Source organism: Neoarius graeffei, chromosome 25 (assembly GCF_027579695.1).
Source record: "Neoarius graeffei isolate fNeoGra1 chromosome 25, fNeoGra1.pri, whole genome shotgun sequence".
NCBI lineage: Eukaryota > Metazoa > Chordata > Actinopteri > Siluriformes > Ariidae > Neoarius > Neoarius graeffei.
Genome location: NC_083593.1, coordinates 9,027,906 through 9,054,508, shown reverse-complemented (window position 1 = coordinate 9,054,508; position 26,603 = coordinate 9,027,906). Strand labels below are relative to the sequence as shown.

Below are 26,603 nucleotides of genomic sequence, written 5' to 3'. Positions count from 1 at the left end.
CCGCACCGTGCACTGTAAACCCGAATAAGTTGAGTTTACTTAAAAAAATTGAGGAAAGTGGTTGCCTTAAAAAAAATAAGTAATTATTAATGATTGAATTGAGTACCTTAAACATACAATCTTCTGGTAAGTTTAAGGTACTCAATTCAATCATTAATAATTACTTATTTTTTTTTAAGGCAACCACTTTCCTCAATTTTTTTAAGTAAACTCAACTTCTTCGGGTTTACAGTGTGCCTGCCTGATTGCTTTCTTTCTTCCATTTCAATTATCTTTTTGGCCGACAGGTGGCAGCAAAGGCGTGTTTTTCACCGCCGCTCTGTCCGACGAGAAAAGCGAAATGAATGTGGGCGGAGTCCCAGAACAATTGTATTAGAGGAAAAGTCTGAATCTCAAACAGCTCTGAACTGTCTATACAAGTGCACTATGTAGGGCGTAGAAGCCATTATTTTCATCCCCTATGTCGCACGCGCGTGTAGTGACCCATGAGCGGTTTGGAATCCAGCCGCGGCCGGCCGGGGAGCTCCTTGGCAACGGGGCGCTGGAGGAGTGAATTTACGCGCACCTTCAGTTTCAAGTCGGTGCAGAATTTTGTTGACAGGAAATATCATCTTTAAAATCTTCGGATGAAAATAACAATAAACGACCATTTAAAAGAAAAATAATAATTTAAAAAAATAATAATGACTCTGAGGACCCGGGAGCAGAAATTCCCCTGAGCCGCTCTCACACACACAGAGCTCGCGCGAGGGTCGGCAAGTGTTCGCGCGAGCGGTCAGAAAGATGCTGAGGAGATGCTAACTGTTAGCTAGAGTTTTCACCCTTCCTTTCTTTCCTTTTTTTGTTTGTTTTAAAGACATAATATTTGAAATAATATTTATTTTTGTTCTTCGGGATACTTAACAAAAGAGTCGTGTGAACAAAGTAACTCAGGTCGGGGTTTTTTTCTTTCTTTTTCTGGACACAGGAATTCACCTCAGCACCATGACGAGGAGCTTAAAGACAAACTGAGCACTTTTTTCTTTTTCTTTCTTTCTTTCTTCAAGAAAAAAAATTTTATTTTCAGTGCAAATATGAGCTGTTTCTGCTCCACTCAAGAGGAATTCTACTGCGAGGTGCTGCTTCTGGATGAGACGAAGCTCATTTTAACCACCCAGCATCAGGGCATTAAGGTAAAGCCACATTTAATAAAGTGACACTTGATGGATTTACTCTCCTGTCGGTGTGTCCTGATAATTGGGAATGTGATATATCGCGATATTTAATACCTAAACAATAAATACAGGGTTTGCTTTTTAGGCAGAAAAAAAAAGGGCGTGCTGTAGAAGTATTGGCACTCCTCACCTTTCTTCTTCTTCTTCTTTTTTTTCCCTCCACTCTTAAAACCAAATTCGTCCATTCAGGGTGGTGGAGTGGTTAGCACAGTCGTCTCACAGCAAGAAGGTTCTGGGTTCGAAGCCAGTGGCCGGCGAGGGCCTTTCTGTGTGGAGTTTGCATGTTCTCCCCGTGTCCGCGTGGGTTTCCTCCGGGTGCTCCGGTTTCCCCCACAGTCCAAAGACATGCAGGTTAGGTTAACTGGTGACTCTAAATTGACCGTAGGTGTGAATGTGAGTGTGAATGGTTGTCTGTGTCTATGTGTCAGCCCTGTGATGACCTGGCGACTTGTCCAGGGTGTACCCCGCCTTTCGCCCGTAGTCAGCTGGGATAGGCTCCAGCTTGCCTGCGACCCTGTAGAAGGATAAAGCGGCTAGAGATAATGAGATGAGATGAGAAAAAAAAGGGCGCGCTGTAGAAGTATTGGCACTCCTCACCTTTCTTCTTCTTTTTTTCCTCCACTCTTAAAAACAAATTCATCCATTCAGGGTGGTGGAGTGCTTAGTACGGTCGTCTCACAGCAAGAAGGTTCTGGGTTCGAAGCCAGTGGCTGGCGGGGGCCTTTCTGTGTGGAGTTTGCATGTTCTCCCTGTGTGGGTGTGCTCTGGTTTCCTGAGGTGCCCTTGAGCGAGGCACCGAACTCCCAGGTGCTGTTAGCATGGCTGCCCACTGCTCTGGGTGTGCATGTGTGTGTTCACTGCTTCAGATGGGTGAAATGCAGAGAGGAAATTTCACAAGTGTGTGATGAATAAAGTTGTGCTTTCTTTCATCTACATCTGCTTTATCCTGGTGCAAAGCAGGAACACACCCTGAATGAGTGGGATGCCGGGGTGGAAAACACACACCCATTCATACACTCATTCACACCTCAGGGCAATATTGCGTAGACAGTGCACCTGTATGCATTTTCCTTTTTTTGTGTGTGTGTGGAGGAAACCAGAGAACGTTGAGGAAACCGCATGGGGAGAACATGGGAAATTCGGGACAGACAGTAACGGGCAATTCCATGTAAATGTCAACCTCACCATGCAAAAATAAAGCAACATGTAATACATCAAAACCACTCCCAGAGATATCACCTAGGCCTGTATTTTACAGATGTGAATAAGTTGAACCAATTTGTAACCAACCTAATACGTCACTGTCAGTCTTTCTTTCTTATAATGTAAAACCCAAGCTAAAATCAACTTTGATCATGTACAATTCTATATTATTGCCACAAGCCACAGAAATGTATGCTAAAATCCACAAAACAGCAAAACAATAGCCATCCTAAATATTATTTAAGAACATTGATAGTTTTAGCTGATATTTAGAGAGTTTTTCAAAAGGTTATGGTGGTTAAATTGCTGATTTTCTAAACATATGCCATGTCTATTTCAGACGCGTCACATCCATAACAGAATTTTGTCACATCCATAACGCTGACTTTTCCTTCTGAAACTCTGCATGAAATACAAAATATTTTAAACAAAGATTTTTTAATATTCACCTTGGACCCCTCTATCAAATGGATATCTCCATTTCGACATTCGGTTTACAATTTCACAGAGTTTGATAAAAATGTACAGTCACCCAAGAAAAGTGATACTTTTTCTGTCACATCCATAACGCATCTTTTATTGGCGTTTTCTGGCATGCCCTAGATGTACTATGGGAATTGTTCTTGTTCTATCACTTCTCCAGTATGGTACAGCCTTAAAATATGCAACACCTGTTTAAATACTGGGAGACAATAAAACATGCACTGGGTCATTTGTTGCCATTTTGAGTTCAAGTGTCACGTCCATAACGCTGGAATTGCTCTAACCCGAGGTCAGGCACGAGCTAGGGATATGATACAATAACTTTTTGAATATTATCTTTGGGGAAGATAAATAAATAAATAAATAACCATTGCTTACAGTCACACATTTTTGGAAGTATTTCTTGAGAACAACCCAAATTTGTAAAATAAATAAAGTAACATTAAAATATTAAATGATTCAGTGCAACTGATCAGCTGTTTGTAATAATGAAAAAAAAAGAACGTAATCAGACCGTATGAAGCACACTGACATCCTTCCATCAAACCATCCACCCATTTTCTATGCCGCTTATCCGTTACTGGTCGCTGGTGAGCTGGAGCCAATCCCAGCTGACTTCAGGTGAGATTCACCCTGAGCACAGTCTATCACAGGACTAACACAAAGATCAGGTCCCAGTCAGTCGCGAGGTTCGAACCCAGATCCTACGTGCTGTGAGGTGACATTGCTACTGTGCCATCGTACTGCCCAAATTAGAAGAACAACGACTTTATTCATCACATGCTTGTGAAATTCCTCTCTGCATTTAACCTATCTGAAGCAGTGAACACACACATGAGCAATGAGCACACACACATGCCCAGAGCAGTGGGCAGCCATGCTAACAGCGCCTGGGGAGCAGTTGGGTGCCTCGCTCAAGGGCACCTCAGCCCGAGGCCGTCCCATATTAACCTAACCACATGTCTTTGGACTGTGGGGGAAACCGGAGCACCCGGAGGAAACCATACATGTCAACCTTTAGTTACCCATGGCCTTACAAAATCTGTACTTTTCCCTTACATACACCCATAAGCCCTTATACACGAGAAAACATTCCAATATATTATCCAAAGCACCGATTGTTTTATTCCACATTATACACTCCGATTGTAATAGGCATATTTATCACACTGCATCAAGTTAAAGGGCTCAAATAAGCATGTACTGAATAAAAATAAATTTTAGATCCCAGAGAAAACAACTGAATTAAAAAGGACTGTATGTACAGTCAAGTAAACAATTATCTACTAAAGAGAATGACTGACTGAATTATAAACTTAATTATTTAATATACATTGTATCAGTAATACCAGAATTATTGATGTAAATTTTGCAAATAAAATGTATTAATATTAAATAGTTCATAAAAATTACACAAAGCTCTATTTGACAAGTCTTGACATCACCTACAATATTACATTCCGCCAAAGAAAATTACTTGAAATATAACAGCAGTACTAAGTAGGTATGTTAATTAAAATAGTAGGTTACATGTAATAAATTATATATAATCATGTCAAACAGTAAATGAAGGTTAGTAAAAGTTCCATTTGAGAAAAAAGTGTTGACACCACAAGCAGTGTTAGATCCAACTAACGATGACTGAACCACATCAAGTATATTATGTAAACAAGGATAAGTGAAAATATTAATAAATTATGAAGTTAAATTGAAAATCTTCCCAGTAATTTATAACAAGAATTTAAATCTTATTCCTTTTTGGAGTGTTCTTTATTGTACAGAGATGTTGCAGATTTGGCACTAGCTATAATCTCACTGCTTGGGTAGCAGTTGTAGCTCCTCATCACAGTTCATTTTAATTTGCAGATATGCAGTTAATGTGTCTCCAGCCATGTTTTTTCTGTCCTCAGTATGAATTTTCCTAACCAATGAAAAAGCCCTCTCACTATCTGCGTTGCTATGTGGGAGGCACAGCAAAGCAGTGAAAAGTTGTTTCAGCATTGGAAACCTGGCAACACCCAGAGCAGTTTTTACATCCAAGACCTTTCTCCAATATACATCTATTATTTTCCTGGCCAATAAAAGAAAATCAGAGCACAGCAAACATGTAGATGGTGTTAAATTGCTTCCATCCCCTACTACACATTTTAGAGACAGGTTACCAACGGTCGTTACCACCATTACTCTTCATTCAGTACTTTTCCAGTTTACTGACGACCGATGGTAGTAACGGCTGTTGGTCATCTGTGTCTACATATAATGTCTATCAGCAATTAAAATTTTTAGGGAAGCGAAACCAGAAATCGCCGGGGAACTACATTTGCTGTTGTATAAACGCCGACTCCCAGTATTGCCTCCCTAAATTATCATCATAATGGAGGAAGCTTTCCTACATGCAAACAGTAAAAACTTTAAAAAAAAACACACAAATGCTTACCTGTGCAGTCTTTGAATCGGGAAACTTTTTTTTCGCTAGCTGCGAAAAATGGTCTGCCACAGTCAGGGGGATGTTGTGTTCCACAAGAAATTGGTAGAACATAACTTCTGCAGCCGTCACGAAAGTCTGGGCAGTCCAAGCCAATGGACTTAAATGACCGAGAAAACCACGTGCAACTATAAAACCACATAAATCGAAAATAGTTCCGTTTCACTGGACATGTGTGTTTGAAAAAATAAATGGTGGATGCTAAGAAAATTTTCTTGGAGTAATGGAAAAAATCTCTGATACAAAATGTAATTTTCCTGTATGAAAATCAGCGTACGCCGTATTAGCCAAAATATTGCATTTTCCCATACAAAATACAGGGAAACCGTATAACTTGATATGTATGAGGAAACCCACGCAGACAACATGCAAACTCCACACAGAAAGGCCCCCGCTGGGCTTGAACCCAGAACCTTCTTGCTGTGAGGTGACCGTGCTAATCACTACACCACCATGCCGCCCATCATTTGATATAAAATTGACATCATTTATATAAAATCTATATCATCACCATCATCGTAATATCACCAAGCCATACTGTTACCGACTGTAAAATATGGTGGTGGATCTTTTGATGCTCTGGTGCTCTTTCTGTGGCTCTTGATACCATCATAAATTTGCACCAGGATATTTAATACCAAACCCTGGTTACTTCTGGCAGGAGGTTAAAACTTGGTCACAGGTCGATCCTTGAATAAAACCAGTGACTTTGCAATGACCATCACAGTCTCCAGATTTGCACCTTCTTATAGAAACCTGTGGTTCAAATTCCACATGCACAAATTGAAGGACAAATGAGCTTAAAAATGTTCTGGAGATGTGACGCAGGCAGTTAGTCGATCCAGGGGCGGTGTCGAGGAATATTAATTGTTGGTGTGCCAATTATTTTGAAAGGAAAGTGTAAAAGTATATGTTTGAATTAAAAAAAATCAATTGTTTTATTCATATGTTCATTTTCATTCAGGCTGCCAATAATTCTGCAGTATGCGTGGTCCTAATAAAAATGCAGCTTTAGAATATTGTACGTATTTGAAGGCAGCGCGGTATGTGTCTGGCAACCAAGACAATCCCATAATAGTTTTGGTGATTTTTCTTTTAATGAATTGTTGTAAAAATACTGTATCTTAAGATTCTGTTGTTGTTCACGTATTGTTTTCTCACTTCAAAATCTGCAACTCAGTGTCTCCTTCTCTCTTTCTTGGTCTGGTCTCACTCCCTGTTTTCATTTCCCTGCTTGTTTGCATTCTATTTATTGATTTTTGCTTGTTTACTCATTTCCTGTGTGCATTTCATTCATGCTGTGTTTGGCTGCAGCAGTAATGCAATTACACATTCAGTAAAGCCTGTCTGTCTTTTGTTTCTCTGTCCATTTATGAATTCCTCTGTCTAGCCATTCCACCTATTATTCATTCAGCTATCTGTTCATCCATGCATCCGTCTGGCCATTCCCTGTGCATGCAGCAATTATTTATTAAGCCTGAGACATATATAATATAATATAATATAATATAATATAATCTCATCTCATCTCATTATCTCTAGCCACTTTATCCTTCTACAGGGTCGCAGGCAAGCTGGAGCCTATCCCAGCTGACTACGGGCGAAAGGCGGGGTACACACCCTGGACAAGTCGCCAGGTCATCACAGGGCTGACACATAGACACAGACAACCATTCACACTCACATTCACACCTACGGTCAATTTAGAGTCACCAGTTAACCTAACCTGCATGTCTTTGGACTGTGGGGGAAACCGGAGCACCCGGAGGAAACCCACGGGGAGAACATGCAAACTCCGCACAGAAAGGCCCTCGCCGGCCAGGGGGCTCGAACCCGGACCTTCTTGCTGTGAGGCGACAGGGCTAACCACTACACCACCGTGCCGCCCATAATATAATATACAGGCCACTTTTTCCATGGAATAAAAACATGTATTCTGTTCCCTTCTAGTGGGTTTATTGATGGCATGCAGTATTGTTATCATATCGCTTATCCTCCGTGTATTAAGCCACTCTTCCCAATGGAGAATGAGCGTGCAATATTGTTATAATATTGCATGTTGTCGAGACAACATGACGTCACTCATCGGAGCTCATACAAAGATCCAGTGACACAATTTTTCTGCTGTGCATGCGCACAATCATTTCTTTGTCAGCCGAGAAAGAGCGAAGACGAGGCTAATCCAGTGCTAGGCTTAAGCATTAAATAAATAAACTGAAACTAAAGACATGTTGAACACCTGAAAGGCTCCCAAAACTTAATTATATATTCTTCACACATATTTACAAGAGAAAAACATACCAATGGACATGGAAAAACTGGAAAAGAGACACATCGGAGACGTAAAACTTCAGCACTAGCAGGTGACTGTGACAGTTTGTGAACAAACATGGTCGCAAGGTTTGCTTCATTAAAAGCAGAAGATTTTGAGAGAATTTTGGCTGCCAGGTCGTTCCGTTGTGTGTAGCTGTCGATGTTGATTTTAAAAGTAACTAAGTAAATTACACAGGGAAAATAATAATGATAATAATAATATTCGGCTTGACTGCGCTAGCATTGGCCTGTGCTAACACTACACCAGCTAGAAGGTAACTAGACTGCCGCACTAACAACACTGAGTCGCAGGTAAGCTAGCGTTGGCCTTTGAGAATGCTGATACTGTATGAAGAGTGTGTATGTATAATAATAATAATAATAATAGTAATATTGGCTGGCTTTTTTTCAGCTACTCGTCTTCGACTCGTTCAGTATCATGCTCGCTGAATGGAATATATCTGATAGACCATGAAAAAAAGCCAGCCAATATTATTTAAATATGTAAGGAATAAAACACTTTCAGGTCATGCTGTAATCAGACAATAATCAGTGACCACGTGCTGTGATGGGTCCCATTGGTTACTGTTACCACCCCAAAGTCGATTCTTGCCCTATAACAGCACAGTGTTTTATTCCTCTAATACCACATCATAATATTTATCCATTTGTAGTTACATTAAATGTTGCAGAACATCCACTAAATAACTACTGAGAAACTGTGAATCCCACGGCCCTGAAGATGCAACGAGTCACAACTTAATTTCTGTTGTGACACTGATGTGCTGACACTGGAGACTCCTTCAATAGTTACAGTAATATATTTATTAATTAATTTACATTCATATATTTATTGTTTATTAGATAAAGAGTACTCCTGCATCAGTGCCAGTTGTAGATACACAGTCTATTAATATTAGTAAAATGAATAGAAAGGACTTCATTAATTTCCATAATTTCTCACCACAATAAAGGAGCAGAAGCATAAGTAATTATCCATTATTATAGTTATAATTCACAGATCAGCATTATATGTGCATCCCTATGGACTGAGGTGGATGTGTCTTAATAAGATTTTTAAAGTACCTCATCTCCTCTGGTGCTCATTCTGTTTTTGCTTTGGGTAGCAGTTTTAGAAATGTGAAAATGTACATTTACACACACACACACACACACACACACACACACACACACACACACACACACACACACACACACACACACATTTGTTTCACTACACCTGTGAGGACCTTCCACTGACATAATTATTATTGCAGTTAATTAATGCTGTGCCTGCACCTCAACCTAACCCTAACCTTAACCTCAGTAATGAAAAGGAAACTTTTTAGCTCTTTTTTCTTTTTTTTTTTTGAGTTAAAAAAAAAAACAGCAGCAGTTTCCCTATGGGGACCATCCAAATGTCCCCACAAGATCGAAATTGTCAGATTTTACTATCCTTGTGGGAACATCTGGTCCCCAGTAGTATATAAAAACACACATACACACACACAAAGATGAGTGGCAAATTAAAGGATAACTTGGTAAGGTTTTGGTCCAGAACGATCTACTAGAACAGCTTCTGTACACCTTGGCTTCAAATCTGTAAGCCGGTGGAACCACACTGGAGCAATGAACACAGTGCTTCCAAAAGAGGTTCCCTAAAGATGTTGATGTTTTGATGATGGTGGTGGAGAGCATATGTCACTAACACGTCACTCTCAAATCTCATAGGAGTTGAGATCTGATGAGTGTGAAAGACATAGCGTATGATCTACTTTGTTGCATACTTTTCAAACCATTCGGTGAAACTTCTTACACTGTGGATGGGGGCGGAGTCATCCTAGAAGAGACCACTCCCATCAGGATAGAAATGTTTCATTTGATGATAAAGGTGATCGGTACGATCAGAAGAACTTTGTATTGATTTGCAGAAACTTTTAGCTCAGAGGGAACAAGTTGAAGATCTTAAAGCATGGGAGTAAAAATAAATGTCCAGGCAACATGACAGGGCCACAGTATTCTCCATTAATGTGTCACCCGTCTGTGTGCGTGTATATACACTACCGTTCAAAAGTTTGGGGTCACTTTGAAATGTCCTTATTTTTGAAAGAAAAGCACTGTTCTTTTCAATGAAGATCACTTTAAACTAATCAGAAATCCACTCTATACATTGCTAATGTGGTAAATGACTATTCTAGCTGCAAATGCCTGGTTTTTGGTGCAATATCTCCATAGGTGTATAGAGGCCCATTTCCAGCAACTCTCACTCCAGTGTTCTAATGGTACAATGTGTTTGCTCATTGCCTCAGAAGGCTAATGGATGATTAGAAAACCCTTGTACAATCATGTTAGCACAGCTGAAAACAGTTTAGCTCTTTAGAGAAGCTATAAAACTGACCTTCCTTTGAGCAGATTGAGTTTCTGGAGCATCACATTTGTGGGGTCGATTAAATGCTCAAAATGGCCAGAAAAATGTCTCGACTATATTTTCTATTCATTTTACAACTTATGGTGGTAAATAAAAGTGTGACTTTTCATGGAAAACACAAAATTGTCTGGGTGACCCCAAACTTTTGAACGGTAGTGTTCTCCACGGGTGCTTTTAAAGTGGCGCACAGCCACGTTATAATTCTGGCCTGCCACCCTTTTCTTGGAAAAAAAATGTAACTTCATCAGTATACACCAAATAAATCATAAAGTATTGGCTTTATTATAATTTTGTAACTATTTAACATGCAGAAGACCATTAAACGAATGTATACGGGGCTACCTGAAGTGGCCACGCGATTGCAATAGAAAAACATCCGGCCGGCTGCATACAGATTGTGACACAGAGCTCTGCAGATTGAGGTCCATCCCTGTGTTACACTACACGGCACCACATTACACTATACTAACACGTAGTAACGCTGGAAGCTACAAGCTGCAGCTAGCCAGCAGCTAAATAACTTTGTGGGTGCACACGCTTGTAGTGTTGTTGTGCAACGGTTATACTTATCTATTGTCTTTTCTGACCATACACAGTTACAGTAATCATATAACAGCACACACACACACATTAGTTAAGTTCAGGTCTTTTATTTTACGCATCTGTGATTGTGTAGGCGAGAGCTGCATTTTCCCGTTGCTTCAGTGGTTGTTTACTGCAGGACTTCCGGGTTCCTGGGTCAAAGGACCTGAACTACGGAGGCCAGGGTGGCTTTGTAGTGCCGGTCTTGGGCACGCGCACCAGCTCGTGCATGAATTGTAGTGTTTTCACCCAATTAACATTATGTATATTTTTAAAAATGTATGCATTTACTGTAATTGGGTATTTTGTTTATGCATGGAAGTTCATTTATTTTTCACACACAGAAAGAAATATAATTAATTCAGGGATGCACAACAGGCGCATCAGTCTCAACTGAAATGTCAAATGAGCCTCACATTGACAATAAAGATATGTACAGTAAGAATGTGTTAATTTTTTGTAAAATGATTTTAACAATGATTTAGCATTTCCTATCCATTTATTGGCCAGTTCCACTGTCAAAAAAGCCCAAAGTCCGTCAGCTTCAGGGGGACTTTGTCCCCCTGACCCCCACTGGTGCTCCGCCCCGGACCTCGTTGGGGGCCTAGACGGCTCCCAAACCCCGCCACCACCTTTTCTTTTTGAAAAGTGGAGAACCCTGATATATATATATTACACACACACAGACACACACACACACACTCGCATGCATGTACACAAACATAAAGGTATATCAGGTTGTCCAGCTTCAGTTATTAATGAACTGAGCGGTTGGACACTCCCTCACTACTTTACAGCTACAGCGAAGGCAAACAACCTCCTCATCACCACAGTTAAATCGATCTTTATTTCATCTGCATTACTGACAACAATAAATCTAATGAAGATACAAGGTAGACTAGTTAGTTCATTGATACCAGCTAATACTGGTAAGTGCATTATTACCTCTACACTTTGTGTGTGCAACTGTTATTTGCATAATTTAAAAAAAATAAAATGATGGCTTTATCTTTAACAAAAAAAAAAAAAAACCAGGTGCGAAAGCACCTTAAAGTGCCATTCCACCATTGGATGTATTCTTTGGCATAAAATACAATATATTTTATGACAACATGACTAGACAGAGAAATCTTTTAGCTTCAAAATGATATATCAAACATAATTCTTTGACAACGACAAGTATATTAATTTTGCGACCAAAGTCACCTACCCTTTTAATTTCCGCGCGGTAGTGAAACGTGATGTCATCGGCAGGTTCCCCTTCTTGTGTACCACGTGTCGGTCTATTTTTAGACCAGGAAACCCCCAAAGTGAGAGAGTCATTTCTCCTCGTATATGGGGGCCAAAAAAATTGCGAAAAATTTTGAGTTAATCTTTCAGTTAGCTAGATTTATTGGTATTAGCTAGATTTATTGGTATTATTTTTATCGCGTTCTATCCACCATTGCTGATAAAATGTGCCACGTCACACGTCACGTGGTACACAAGAAGGGGAACCTGCCGATGACATCACGCGTGGAAATTAAAAGTGTAGGTGACTTTGGTCGCAAAATTAATACACTTGTCGTTGTCAAAAAATTATGTTTGATATATCATTTTGAAGCTACAGTGGTGCTTGAAAGTTTGTGAACCCTTTAGAATTTTCTATATTTCTGCATAAATATGACCTAAAACATCATCAGATTTTCACACAAGTCCTAAAAGTAGATAAAGAGAACCCAGTTAAACAAATGAGACAAAAATATTATACTTGGTCATTTATTTATTGAGGAAAATGATCCAATATTTCATATCTGTGAGTGGCAAAAGTATGTGAACCTGTGCTTTCAGTATCTGGTGTGACCCCCTTGTGCAGCAATAACTGCAACTAAACGTTTGCGGTAACTGTTGATCAGTCCTGCACACCGGCTTGGAGGAATTTTAGCCCATTCCTCCGTACAGAACAGCTTCAACTCTGGGATGTTGGTGGGTTTGCTCACGTGAACTGTTTGCTTCAGGTCCTTCCACAACATTTTGATTGGATTAAGGTCAGGACTTTGACTTGGCCATCCCAAAACATTCACTTTATTCTTCTTTAACCATTCTTTGGTAGAACGACTTGTGTGCTTAGGGTCGTTGTCTTGCTGCATGACCCACCTTCTCTTGAGATTCAGTTCATGGACAGATGTTCTGACATTTTCCTTTAGAATTCGCTGGTATAATTCAGAATTCATTGTTCCATCAATGATGGCAAGCCGTCCTGGCCCAGATGCAGCAAAATAGGCCCAAACCATGATACTGCCACTACCATGTTTCACAGATGGGATAAGGTTCTTATGCTGGAATGCAGTCTTTTCCTTTCTCCAAACATAACGCTTCTCATTTAAACCAAAAAGTTTTATTTTGGTCTCATCCGTCCACAAAAATTTTTCCAATAGCCTTCTGGCTTGTCCACATGATCTTTAGCAAACTGCAGATGAGCAGCAATGTTCTTTTTGGAGAGCAGTGGCTTTCTCCTTGCAACCCTGCCATGCACACCATTGTTGTTCAGTGTTCTCCTGATGGTGGACTCATGAACATTAATATTAGCCAATGTGAGAGAGGCCTTCAGTTGCTTAGAAGTTACCCTGGGGTCCTTTGTGACCTCGCCAACTATTATACGCCTTGCTCTTGGAGTGATCTTTGTTGGTCGACCACTCCTGGGGAGGGTAACAATGGTCTTGAATTTCCTCCATTTGTACACAATCTGTCTGACTGTGGATTGGTGGAGTCCAAACTCTTTAGAGATGGTTTTGTAACCTTTTCCAGCCTGATGAGCATCAACAACGCTTTTTCTGAGGTCCTCAGAAATCTCCTTTGTTCGTGCCATGATACACTTCCACAAACATGTGTTGTGTAGATCAGACTTTGATAGATCCCTGTTCTTTAAATAAAACAGGGTGCCCACTCACATTTGATTTGTCATCCCATTGACTGAAAACACCTGACACTAATTTTATCCTTCAAATTAACTGCTAATCCTAGAGGTTCACATACTTTTGCCACTCACAGATATGTAATACTGGATCATTTTCCTCAATAAATAAATGACCAAGTATAATATTTTTGTCTCATTTGTTTAACTGGGTTCTCTTTATCTACTTTTAGGACTTGTGTGAAAATCTGATGATGTTTTAGGTCATATTTATGCAGAAATATAGAAAATTCTAAAGGGTTCACAAACTTTCAAGCACCACTGTAAAAGATTTCTCTATCTAGTGATACCATTTATATATGTTGTCAAAATATATTGTATTTTATGCTAAAGAATACATCCAATGGTGGAATGGCACTTTAAGGATGTGTTAAAACCTCCAGGCCAAATTAAGCGCTTACATTTCCCTTTGTTACCAATTAGATGGTTTACACCAATCTAAGTTATACAGAATGGTGCAAAAAGCAAAAAACATCCAGCAAACAGCAATTCTGTGGGTAGGAACACCTCGTTGATGAGAAAGGTCAGGGGAGAACAGCTAAACTGGTTCACACTGACAGGAAGGCTACGTTAACTCAAATAACTACTCTTTACGTCTGTGGTGAGCAGAAAATCATCTCAGAACAGACTGAACCTTGAGGTGGATGAGTGACATGAACAGAAGACCACACCAGGTGCTACTCTTGTTAGCAAAGGACAGAAATTTTAGGCTACGGTGCGGATAGGGTCACTGAAAAGAGCCAAAAAATTGTAAAGGCTAGAGACTGTTGAAACGCGAAAAGCCCAGGAGATTAGCAGTTTCTGAAATACTCAGAGCATTTCTGATGTTTGGTTTGAACTTTAACTGAAGCTCTTGACTTGTACCTGAAATAGATTTATTTTTTTGCACTGCTGCGACATGATCCTCTGACTGGATAATTGCATGCATGAAGTATTCAGGTGTACAGGTGTTTCTGTTAAAGTGGCTGGTGGGTGTATGTTCAGTCTCCTCTAGGACCCAGTTCTCCAACAGATGATCAAAGGTTCTCATATCACCAAACTCAGCGATATGCATCAAGTTTCATACACGTGTGTTGCTTCTTATCACTAACCCCTGAATGAACCATGTTACTCACTGTGGTCTCTGGACCTTTAAAAGCTCGCCTCACATCGTCACAGTGTCCCATCTCCGTTGTTGAGATACACACTCGCTCATTCACACACACACTCACATACGCGCACGCTGCACAAAGAGTCCATTGAGTTTGCCCACAGGGTGTGCGGGATTTACTGTGAAAAACAGAGGAGCTCACGTGTTTCACTGCCACAAAAGAAAGACCAGCAAGGCGAAGTTTGTTTTCTCAGGCCGTGCGCTCACCATGGCCTCTTGACATTTGGTAATATTTTAACAAAAACAAGTCATTTTGGCTTTATGACCCAGACTCAAGGTGACTCCCGGGTGTGACTTAAATCATCTTTGTTTCGTTCAGCACAATGGGTTTTGAAGCCTAAGTAAGGAAAAAAATCATCCGCATTGTGTCCAAACAGAAGCCAGTCCAGATTCCTGTCAGAATAAATCACACCGTGTGGTTTATTGACATTTTATAGCCCAGATCAAAGCATGATGGGATTCCTGAAGCACCGAGACATTTATGTACAACAGTATTAAAGTGCTGATGACACGTTTTTGACATCTTTGGCGATGTTTTATAACATAAAAAGTAATTCCCGATGATCCATATATTAATTCACGAAGGCGCCTATTTTACAAGTTATGATAAAAAACGCGGCTATTTGGGCAAATTTGACAGGGCTGCAGCACCCAAGAGACGAAGGAGGAGGAGGAGCTATATGACGTCAGCGAAAGAACCTTCCTCTTCACTTACCAGTTTGTTGTTGATGCGACAGGTGTTCAGTTTGTCATTATTAGTATTATTATTATACATTACTATACATTATTATATATATATATAATAGTAATAATAATATATATAATATATATATATAGTCAGGCTTTTAGGCAGGATTTTTTTTTAGGGAGTCTAACTTTTTTGCAGGTGTCACTGTATGTGGCGAGGTGTAGCGGCGCGTTGAGCGCCGCTGGCACGAGTGTTTTAGGGGGTTCCGGGGGTACTCCCCCGGAAAATTTTGAAATTTCTAATGCTCTCAAATGCTATTTCCTTCATTTTGACAGCAAATTTTGAGCAATACAGCCAAGTGTTTTTCCCTATAGGGTTGGTTGTCACAATGTTATTTCAATGGGGCGGTACAGGAACCGAAAATACATACATATTTTTGAGAATTATGTAAAAATGTTAAAGAAAATGTATTCAAAATACATGTAGGTATAACAGATTGGTAATACAATATCAACTTTGGGAACACCAAAACAAAATACACTGCAAACTGCGTATATTTTTAATGAATATTATTATTAAAATGGGTATATTTCTGGGATTTTTTGAGCTGGAGTTGCATATTAAGCATGACAAATTAGCTATAAAGCTTTCTGATCGCAGAATACTACATAAATAAAGCTTGTTGTAGCTGTGTTTGTCTCAGTCAGTAGTGCACCTATTGCAATTGCATTACATGTGACAACCAACCCCGAACACAGTGTGACAACCAACCCCGGCTGACCAGTTTTGCTTTCAAAGCCGCTAGCGTCCAAAGATTTAGTATAACAAAGAAAAAAACACACAGGAAATATGGCTAAGTCTTCAAACATTATAATGGTATTCGTTTTTTCAATAGAAACCCATTAATTACAAAGCTAGAAGGTAAAAACCAAGGTACTAAAAATTTACCTCGGAAAGCTCAGACTCGGCGATTTTTTAACATATTCAGCTAAGTTACCGGACATAACACGGGCGGAAATATTAGGGCGTCTTTAGGGCGTCGTACTAAAAAGTAGGGCGTCCAATTTCTTGTTTTTTTCAGTACAGGGCGTCGAAAAGACGCCCAGACGCCCCTCTATCTAAAAGCCTGTATATAGTTATAATAATAATATATATATATAGTTATTATGCCTTCGCGTTGTGTTGCCGGCTTTTGCTCCAAAACCCACAAGGATGGGGTAAGTTTATTCAAGTTTCCCAGAGATCCCGAGCTGCATGCAAAGTGGGTGAAGCAAGTCAGGCGCACTCGTGACAAGTGGGAGCCCTCACCAACATCCGTCCTGTGCTCTGAACACTTCGATTTGGATTGTTTTGACACCCTTCCCAGCTTAAAAGAATCTCTTGGGTGTTCAGTTCAGCACAAACGTGTGTTACTACCATCAGCAGTGCCTACACAGTGTTGCCAGATTGGGAGGTTTCCCGCCCAGTTGGGCGGTTTCAAGTACATTTTGGTGGGTTTTGAACATATTTTGGGCTGGAAAACGTCAGCAGTATCTGTTGCCAGATACTGCTGAAGTTTTCCAGCCCAAAATATGTTCAAAACCCACCAAAATGCACTTGAAACCACCCAACTGGGCGGGAAACCTCCCAATCTGGCAACACTGCCAGTATTCCAGAGGGGGTCTACTAGTAGCTATGCCGGATCCAAAGACAGTCCTCCTGTCAGAACATGTGTTGTGAAACGACATAAGATAAAGGTACGTAGAGCTATAGATTCTACATGATAATCATAAATGACGCGGTACGCGGTGGTCCGGATCACCGTATTTTCCATACAAAACGAGGGCATTAATTAATTATTTTTCCTGGATTGTGGTCCGGTTCACCGTATGCTGTATTATATTACGATATAAATAAAAACTTACCAAAATCATACTGTGTTTGTCATTTAATACGAGTTTTTTTACAAAGTCGTACATCATTTGTTATTTTTTCTCAAACCGGAAGAGAAATGCATGCGTAAAACACACGCGCAATAAAAGATACCAGTTCTAACGCATGTAAAAAAGCGGGAGCTGCCACGAGGGAAGTGAAAAATAATTTTACCAACTTTCGTCATTATGTCTCAGGGTGGTTATGAAACCATGCAACATCACAGTAAGACTTTTTATTTGTCTTCTGAACTTGGTGGTCCGGACCACACCTGAAAACGGCGTGGTCCGGACCACAACGGTAGTCCGGACCACCGCGTACCGCGTCAAATGTAATAATAAAGTCGGCGTGATATCAGTCATGTATTTGCTTGTGAAAGCTTGCGGCTTTCATGTAACTGCCGCCTAGCAACGAGAGGCAAAGGGTAAAGAGGGTAGGCTATCATAGATTCTATTCGGAAGAGATCAACACAATTCTAGACTCCCAGAAGAGGAAGAGCTAGCACTAGAGAGTTCACCAGCGTTTTCATGCGCCATTTCCATTGAGTAGAACCAGAGTAGAACAGCCAGTGAACCGCAGCGTGTTCTTCCGCTGACGTCATAACATGGCCGCGAGCCACGGACCCAGTTTTTTTGCGCTGTGCAATTAAAAGTTGGATATTCACGTAACAACAGCTTCTTTTCACGTAATTATAACAGAAATCTAACATGTTTGCCATGTTGTGTAGTTTATTTAAGAAATTGCATAGAGTCATGTTCGTGTCATCAGCCCTTTAAAGCATCACTGATTCATTGCCACTACAGGGAGTGATTTGGAGGAGCACAGTGTTATGTTTGGGTGTGTGTCTGGTGGCCGACGCACACTGCCCCAGCACAGTGGACAAGGAATCCATCTTGTGCGCGCGTGATGAGACGGAACAGATTTGCTTTGACTGGATCGAAAGTGGACTAATCTCATTGTTTGGATCACAGACCTTAACGGCGTGTTTAATGAGATTTATAATGGGACTCCTGTCTGTCTGCTCCGTTTCACACACTGCCATATGGTCACTAATTCTGGAAAGTCATCCTGCAAAGTCTTCAGGTGCCAATAAGCTAATCAGTTATAGGGAACCACGTTTCATGTCCCAGTTATGTAGTAAGTTCCCAGTATTTAACGATAGATGCAAATCAGCATGTGCCAGTGATCTAACCAGGATTTCTCCCCGGTCTGTTGCTCGTGGATCTGTGTTCGTATGTATTCAGTGCAGTACCATGTCCTCATGTCCTGATGTTTAATCTTTAATTCTTGTTCAGGATGCAAGCCAAATGTGCAAGATTTAAAAAAAAAAAAACATTTTTAGAAGTTATTATAAATATACTTTCATGTACTTACCACATTTTAGACAAGGCAGCTTTCCAGGCCAATAAAACACGTGACGTTGAGGCTTTTACTTGCCCAGTTGGCTAAATAATGAATTTATAATTTATCCAGTCTTGCATATTTGGTCCACATAAAAACTATGTCAAAGAACAGTTCTCACTAGATGTGCTCCTGAAGCCGTTTCTCCCTCCCATGGTCTAAAAGATGCATCACATGCTGCAGTTATACATCCATTTTAACAAACATTTCAATTCACACGAGCTGCATTAGAGGCGTATGACGCTGCTCTTGTTTGATGCATCACTTCTATTTTTTATTCATTTGTAACAGTGAACCGCAAACTCCATAGAATTCAACTGAACTCATACAATCACACTTTCTATCTGCTTTATTTCAAATAATAATTGACAAAGATGTTCGAATTGTGCAATGTCTACAACAGAACAAACAGACACATGATGCTTTTTCCATGTCCCACAGTCACTTTTATTTATTTATTTATTTATTGAGCTGCGTTGTAATTACGGGTGTCAGTTTCACCTGTCTCCATCTCCCATATCTTCTGACCACAAATACTGTACAACCAAAAATAACCGTTTACTTAGTAAGCCAAACGGGCTGCAGGAATAGCGTCAATAATTTGCAGTCTCCATAAAGACAATAGGGACTTCAAGCAATGCCATGGCACTGTTCTACTACGAATTAATTCAAATTTGATATCAAAATCCATCGACTGACCTTTTCACCAATCTGATATCGCGTTAGAGTTCTCGCTTAGTGAGCGACATTGCTTTCTCCAGCTGTAACGTGAGCACGAGTATTGCTAATATTGTGCTTGTTGAATACAGTAGCATTGTGGTATGTTTGATATCTATTTATCAGCACGTTTTGATGGAACCGGGTTTGTGGTTGTGCTGTAGGTCTTTATCCTGCTGACATAAATCCATTTGCAGATGCACTGCTGCACTGAAGGGATGCACCTGACTGGCGTTTCCTGTGTTACTCCGTGAATATTAAAGGGCATTGGTGTGAGAGAGAGAGAAAGCCTCTGACTCTTACTCTCTGTAGTCACACTTAGGTTTTATATATTCAGGTCACTTTTACCTTGTGCAGGGTTTCATAAGACATAAAGTCAAACACCGCTAATATTGTAGGAGATACAGTATAGAGCACATGCACTGATATGTGTTTCTTATAGTAAGTGTGTGTGTGCGTGTGAGATTCAGTGCCCGGGTTTATGGCCCAGCCGGAGAAAGGCACAGGCGTTCTTCAGCCTGCACTTAGAAAAGATCTTATCTGACTCCACTGCCAAGGAATATACATCATCCCTTCTCACCCACTCAGGTTTTCAGCAATATCCATATTAAATGTGAGAAGGAGAAACTAAGGAAAGTGATTGTCACCTCACTCAGTGTGCTGCTTGCTAATCCTGTCCCACCCCATTCTTCTGACATGTACTTTTACAGCTCAGAGCTGTCATTCGAGACAATTAAGGTCAAACCGGGTACAGGCAGAGGGGTGAAAAGCAAAAGAATCCTTGCCCTTGAATAAAACATTGATGCAGTACGAAGCCTGATTTATGCTTCTTTCCAAACTGGCTGGAAACCTTTTTTTTTTTTTTGTGGGGGACACCCTTCCAAAATCTGATTTTTATTCCTGCATTGTGTTATAAGAGTGTGTTAAGAAAACGAAGCGATATTGTGCACGAGAACTGTTCAGCGCTATTATGGTCTGGTCTAAGGCTTGGAATAGCAATCTAAGATTAATCTTAAAACAAATATATGAAATACAGACTAAAATGGTAGACTAAAGATAAGGGTAAAAGGCAAAATAAATAAGAGCTCAAACCTTCTGCCAGTCTGACTGTAATACTATAGATGCAAAAAATTCTCTGGCCTGAATTATCCTTTCAAAACTGTGTTCTGTTAAAATGCATGTGTTTGTTTATTAATCTACAAAACGAGCACTGATATTGAAATGGCATGTTAATCTATGCAGTGACTGCATATAAAAGCTCATCGCACAAGCTGCAGGTTTATTCGAGATGCAAAGATTGTGCTGACTAACAGGCAATCGTGAGCGAGGCTTTATTTAAATGGGCTGCGGTGCGAATAAAAGAGCGAGCATTTAACAGGCTTTCAGAGAACACGGCAGCAATCGCTGCATTAGCTGATTGTTCTTAGAGCCAAGTCTCATTGAATACTGGAATTAACGCAGATAGCACTGTATATATTTCCTTACTGCATGCTCCCATGATTTATCACAAAAAAAGACTTTACCGTGTCAGAAAATGTAAAGTTACAGCTTTATTTCTGACTGTTGCAAAGCGCTCAGACTGGAGACTCCTTCTACAAATCAGCGTCTCCTTAATAACACATTTTAAATCACACAATAAATAAGCCATCTTGCTTCCAAACTTTTAAACGAAGCTGGTGAATAAAATTGTATTTTCCCTCATCTATTCTGCTGTTATGATGGATTTCCAGAAGATATTTAAGAAAACGACATAATTAAAAGAGCACAAGGAAAACGCAGTTACAGAGAGACTAAAACACAGAATTTGCACTTTCGTGTGTTTATCATGAACATGTTTTAACCAGTATTACTGTGGAATTTCCTTTTAGTCATTTTAAAATTCATAAATTCTCAACTCATATTAAAAAAAAAACCCACACACACGCATCAGGACCTTCATAATGGCTCTCAAGGTTGTACTTTTGTTCCTCATCAGATTAATATCTCATCTCATCTCATTATCTGTCGCCGCTTTATCCTGTTCTACAGGGTCGCAGGCAAGCTGGAGCCTATCCCAGCTGACTACGGGCGAGAGGCGGGGTACACCCTGGACAAGTCGCCAGGTCATCACAGGGCTGACACATAGACACAGACAACCATTCACACTCACATTCACACCTACGGTCAATTTAAAGTCACCAGTTAACCTAACCTGCATGTCTTTGGACTGTGGGGGAAACCGGAGCACCTGGAGGAAACCCACGCGGACACGGGGAGAACATGCAAACTCCGCACAGAAAGGCCCTCGCCGGCCACGGGGCTCAAACCCGGACCTTCTTGCTGTGAGGCGACAGCGCTAACCACTACACCACCGTGCCGCCTCATCAGATTAATATGCGAATACAAAAGCATTTAAAAGGTATTCCTTTTATAAATAAAATTTAAAGAATGACATAGCCTCTCTCTCTTTTTCTGTAAAGCATTGTTAAACATCTAAAGTACATCTGTTTAAAGTCTGCTCCAGTGTACTACTTCAGACTGACATTGCATAGACTTTCTAGTTACAAAAAAAAAAAAATCTGTATAGATAGTCAGGTATACTTTCCCTTTGCTGACGCACCTGATTCAGTTCCTCAGCTAAACACTAAGCCTTTGCTCAGCAGGTCAATAAAACTTGGCAAGACTTTGGGTCTCCAGAGAACATGACATGCCTGAAAGTACCTTCTGAGCAAAATGTGTGGATGATGTATGTGTGACTAAAGACCAGGCTTTTAGTATTCGAGTCCAGGACTCGTGCCCTAATTTTAAGGACTTGTGACTTGACTTGGACTTGAGCATTGATGACGTGGACTCGGGCTCGGACTCGTGCATTAACTGATTTCGGACTCGTTAATTGGAGACGAGGACTCGGATTTTTCTTTATTTTTTGTAACATGCCATTTGGCATAAAATATTTATATCTACATCAATTTTTATACTAATTTCATGCAAGAGAATGCACATTCACCTGTTCATACGTCATGTTCAGGAACAAACTAACGTTAATGGTGTTAAAATGCCTGGAGAGAAGTCCCTAGGATTGTCTGTTTTGCTTATACAGACTTCTCGTGCAGTGGGAAAAAATAGACTGCTGTGTGTTCCATATGTAAAAGAACTATCGAGGAGACGACGGGGAACAACCTCGAACTTGAATTGTCATTTGGCAAGACTCCACCCAGAGAAGGAAGTGACACGCTATGTTTGTTGCTCTGTTGATAGCGGGGCTTGCTTGCTGAGCGATGAACTAGCGAGTGTTAACCCTCTCTCATGTTATTTGCCCTGTTGATAGTGGGCGGGGCTTGCTGAGAGATGAACAAGCTTTTTATCTGTAGCCTATTAACTAAAATGGTGCAGTCGTGCAGTAACGTTAGTCCCATACAGCAGCAGAGACGCTTTCACATAAAGGCAGCAACAGCCACCGTCAAATGGTGCGGATGGAGTCTTGTTCTCGGACTCGAATCAAAATTTTCTTTAATGACTCGGACTTGAACGCTGGAGACTCCAGACTGGACTCGGACTCGAGGTTTAGTGACTCGATTACAGCACTGCTAAAGACAATATCACAGTGTATAACACAAACTGTGGTATAGGGGTGTAATGCAATGCCACTGTTGCACAACACACTATCTCTATCTGTTTAGTGCTCCAAATATTTGTACCTGTATTTGAGTATATGTCAAGCAAGTGAGGTCAACCAACATGAGTAAACAATGAGTTACACTGTACAGTATATATATGTTATTTACCAGCTGAAAGGTCCGTATCATGAAATACCGTGACCGAGGTCTTGAAAGTACTGAGCAAGGCCCTCTGGGCCGAGGTCAGTATTCAAGGCTGAGGTCACGGTATTTCACCATACAGACCGACCTTAAGCTGGTAAATAATATATTTATTTTTTTCTTTACCAAATTCTAAAAGAAAACGAGAGCGCCTGAAAGGGAAAACCGAGGCGAGCCGCCATTTTGAATCCTCATTCACGGCTGTAATGCAAATTGCTTCCTCCTCGGTATACAAGTGCACTTCCATGGCAGGGAAAAAACTAAATTTTGCCACCTATGTAGTCCCCTATTTATACAAAACTGAGTCATTCAGGATTCAGCCATGTTTTTGCTCGGCGTTAGCAAGTTGCAGGTTTCTAGCTTTCTCCTGAAATGTTTTCTTTTATTTCTTCTTCCTCAGGGTAGTAAAACTCGCTTTCGCTGTGAAGACAGTCGTTATCGCTATCCATGCTGTAAAATTAATGCTATTCTCCTGAGAAATGCTGGCAAAAATGTATAAGATTTTTGATAAAAAATCTTAGAAATAAATCTTATAAAAAAGATAAATGTTGACAAAAATTGCTACTATGTTTGTTGTTGTTGTGAACAAGCGAGTTGCCACAGGTCCGTAACCGGGGTCCATAACTGGAGTCCATACCGTAGGATACGGACCCGCTCACCAGCCAATCAGAGCACAGGATTTGATGAAAACCGCACCGCGAAAAAAATAAATACAAGTATTTGCTTCAGATCAGTCAAAAGAAATTGAACAAATTTAATAGATTCTGTTTCCCAAAATATAAACAAACGAATCTGTTACTTTAAACCACCATGACCCTCAACAGGCAGTTACTAAAGATGAATAAATTATCTCATCTCATTATCTCTAGCCGCTTTATCCTGTTCTACAGGGTCGCGGGCAAGCTGGAGCCTATCCCAGCTGACTACGGGCGAAAGGCGGGGTACACCCTGGACAAGTCGCCAGATCATCACAGGGCTGACACATAGACACAGACAACCATTCACACTCACGGTCAATTTAGAGTCACCAGTTAACCTAACCTGCATGTCTTTGGGGGAAACCGGAGCACCCGGAGGAAACCCACACGGACACAACATGCAAACTCCGCACAGAAAGGCCCTCGTCGGCCACGGGGATCGAACCCAGACCTTCTTGCTGTGAGGTGACAGCGCTAACCACTACACCACCGTGCCACCCATGAATGAACTAACTTTTTTTTTAAAAATGAACGCGGTCTTTCTTTGTCTCACAAGCTTCATATATAACAGCTCACTCATGCCCACATGAACGTGAGTCCTGTTGAACCTTTCTGGCAATTCGTGCACCTCTATCTATATTTGTTTGTATCTGTATTTTTGTATTTCTCTACAACACATTATCTGTTCATTCTGAATAATATTTGGTTACATCCTTACTCTGGTGAAACATCCTATAGGTGTTATAATTGTAATAGAAACATCCAAATAGGTACCGTAGGTATTACTACTGAGCTCAAGGCTCAAGTTCAAATAGCGTAAGAAGCCATCATAAAAGCATGGCCCAGGGGACCACACGCTCCCACAACAATATCCTTCTATCTTGAAGTATTTATCTATACCTTCGCATTTTATTGTATTTTATTTCTCTAGCAAACACACCTATGTGCTTGTGAGATGCAGTGTGTTATTGAGGCATGCTTTATTTTCATTGTCCTTTTTCACCCTCAATTCAGCTTCTGGTGTGTGTGTGTGTGGGGGGGGGTGGGGGGGGGGGGGGGTAGAGTTGGGCTTTTGATTTGGCTTAATGTGTTTACCGACAGCTAGTGGGCTACTCTTATCGCTCTGTGTGTGTGTAGGGAGGTTTTTTTTATTTTGCTTAATGTGTTTACCGATGGGTTGATAGTGTGTTGCTTTTATTGCTGTGTGTGTGTGTGTGTGTGTGCTGATCTACAGAGTTTCTGCAGCTTTCACAGCCGTTAACTGGAGCTGCGTGCGCGTGGTAGTCCACTTACCAATTAAAAAACTGCATGTGTGTTTATATATACAAGTAGGTTATAGTCTTTTTCTCCGTGTGCCTGTGTTTAATGTGCACTCCAGCGCTGGTGTTATTACTCAGTGCCCTGTGCTCTTTGTCTGTCCTTGACAGCGGTGTTTTTGAAATGCATTTACCTTTTTCATATTTGATATTATGTTGATTTGTTTACAGGAAAAAATATCAGAATTTTTGCAAGGTGCATACTGGCTTTTGTACAAATCGACTGTGAAGGTTGTATTGTTGATTATGGGGCATCTGAACTGCCCTTTTTACAGCATTTCTGTGTGTTATTTAGTAACTCTGGAGACCGAGGCGGCTTTGGATGGACAGTTCAGGCATGTGGAAGATTTCTAGTGGTAATGTGTCCTGAGGAAGCTGATAAGACAGTTAGACTCTTGCACACATTTTCCATTGTTAGTTACTTTACTCATTAATTAATTACTAATTATTAGACCACTGTTGAGTCCTTGAATCTGATTGGTTAGAAAATGTTGATTAAGTTTACAGAACAGCAGCATTGTTTGCGGAACGTTTCCATTTCTATAGTAACAGCTAATAGACTTGTAAGGCAGATGATCTAGATCTGTGGTTCTCAAGCTTTTTGTAGCCAGGCACTGCTTAAAGCGCATATCACGGGTAAATTCAGGAGCAAGATCAATGTAATTCTCCTATTTTATATTAAACTTTGGTCAAATATCTGTCACATTGGGCGGCACGGTGGTGTAGTGGTTAGCGCTGTCGCTTCACAGCAAGAAGGTCCTGGGTTCGAGCCCCATGGCCGGCGAGGGCCTTTCTGTGTGGAGTTTGCATGTTCTCCCCGTGTCCGCGTGGGTTTCCTCCGGGTGCTCCGGTTTCCCCCACAGTCCAAAGACATGCACACACATGCAAACTCCTCACCTTTCGGCGAAATTCGCCGTTTTGGTCCCAAAATAGGTCACTTGTGTGAATCGTGTAGATCCGAAGAGTTTTTTTGGGGGGGGGGTAAGGCAGGCTACAACGCTATTGTTGCCAAACATTTCACTTACAAGGTTACAGCCAATCAAGATAAACAGCTACTAACACGCTTCTTTTCCATTGGAGTTCTGATCAGCTGGTGCACAACCCACTGCTGGTTGCCAGTCCTCGCTTACGAATATTCCACAGATTCAGACCGCAAAGTCACCTTTTTATAGAGAGATCTGGCAACCTCATCTCGCGACTGAATCTGAATACCAATGGAACAGTTTCCAGCGCGCTCGGGGGTGAATAACCATGGGCGGATCTA

General features: G+C 40.7%; 1 protein-coding gene across 6 annotated transcripts in view; it reads left to right on the top strand.

Annotated features, from left to right (window-relative positions):
* The first annotated feature begins 496 nt into the window (after nucleotides 1-496).
* The window catches only part of epb41l4a (erythrocyte membrane protein band 4.1 like 4A), a 100,975-nt gene continuing 74,868 nt past the window's right edge, over nucleotides 497-26,603 (top strand). For 5 of the 6 annotated variants that reach the window (XM_060909192.1, XM_060909194.1, XM_060909190.1 and 2 more), the window contains exon 1: nucleotides 497-1,172. In XM_060909192.1, coding sequence (XP_060765175.1) covers nucleotides 1,074-1,172 — 99 coding nt within the window. In that variant the 5' untranslated portion in view covers nucleotides 497-1,073. The remainder of the gene's footprint in view (nucleotides 1,173-26,603) is intronic. The other variant, XM_060909191.1, reaches the window with a different exon arrangement.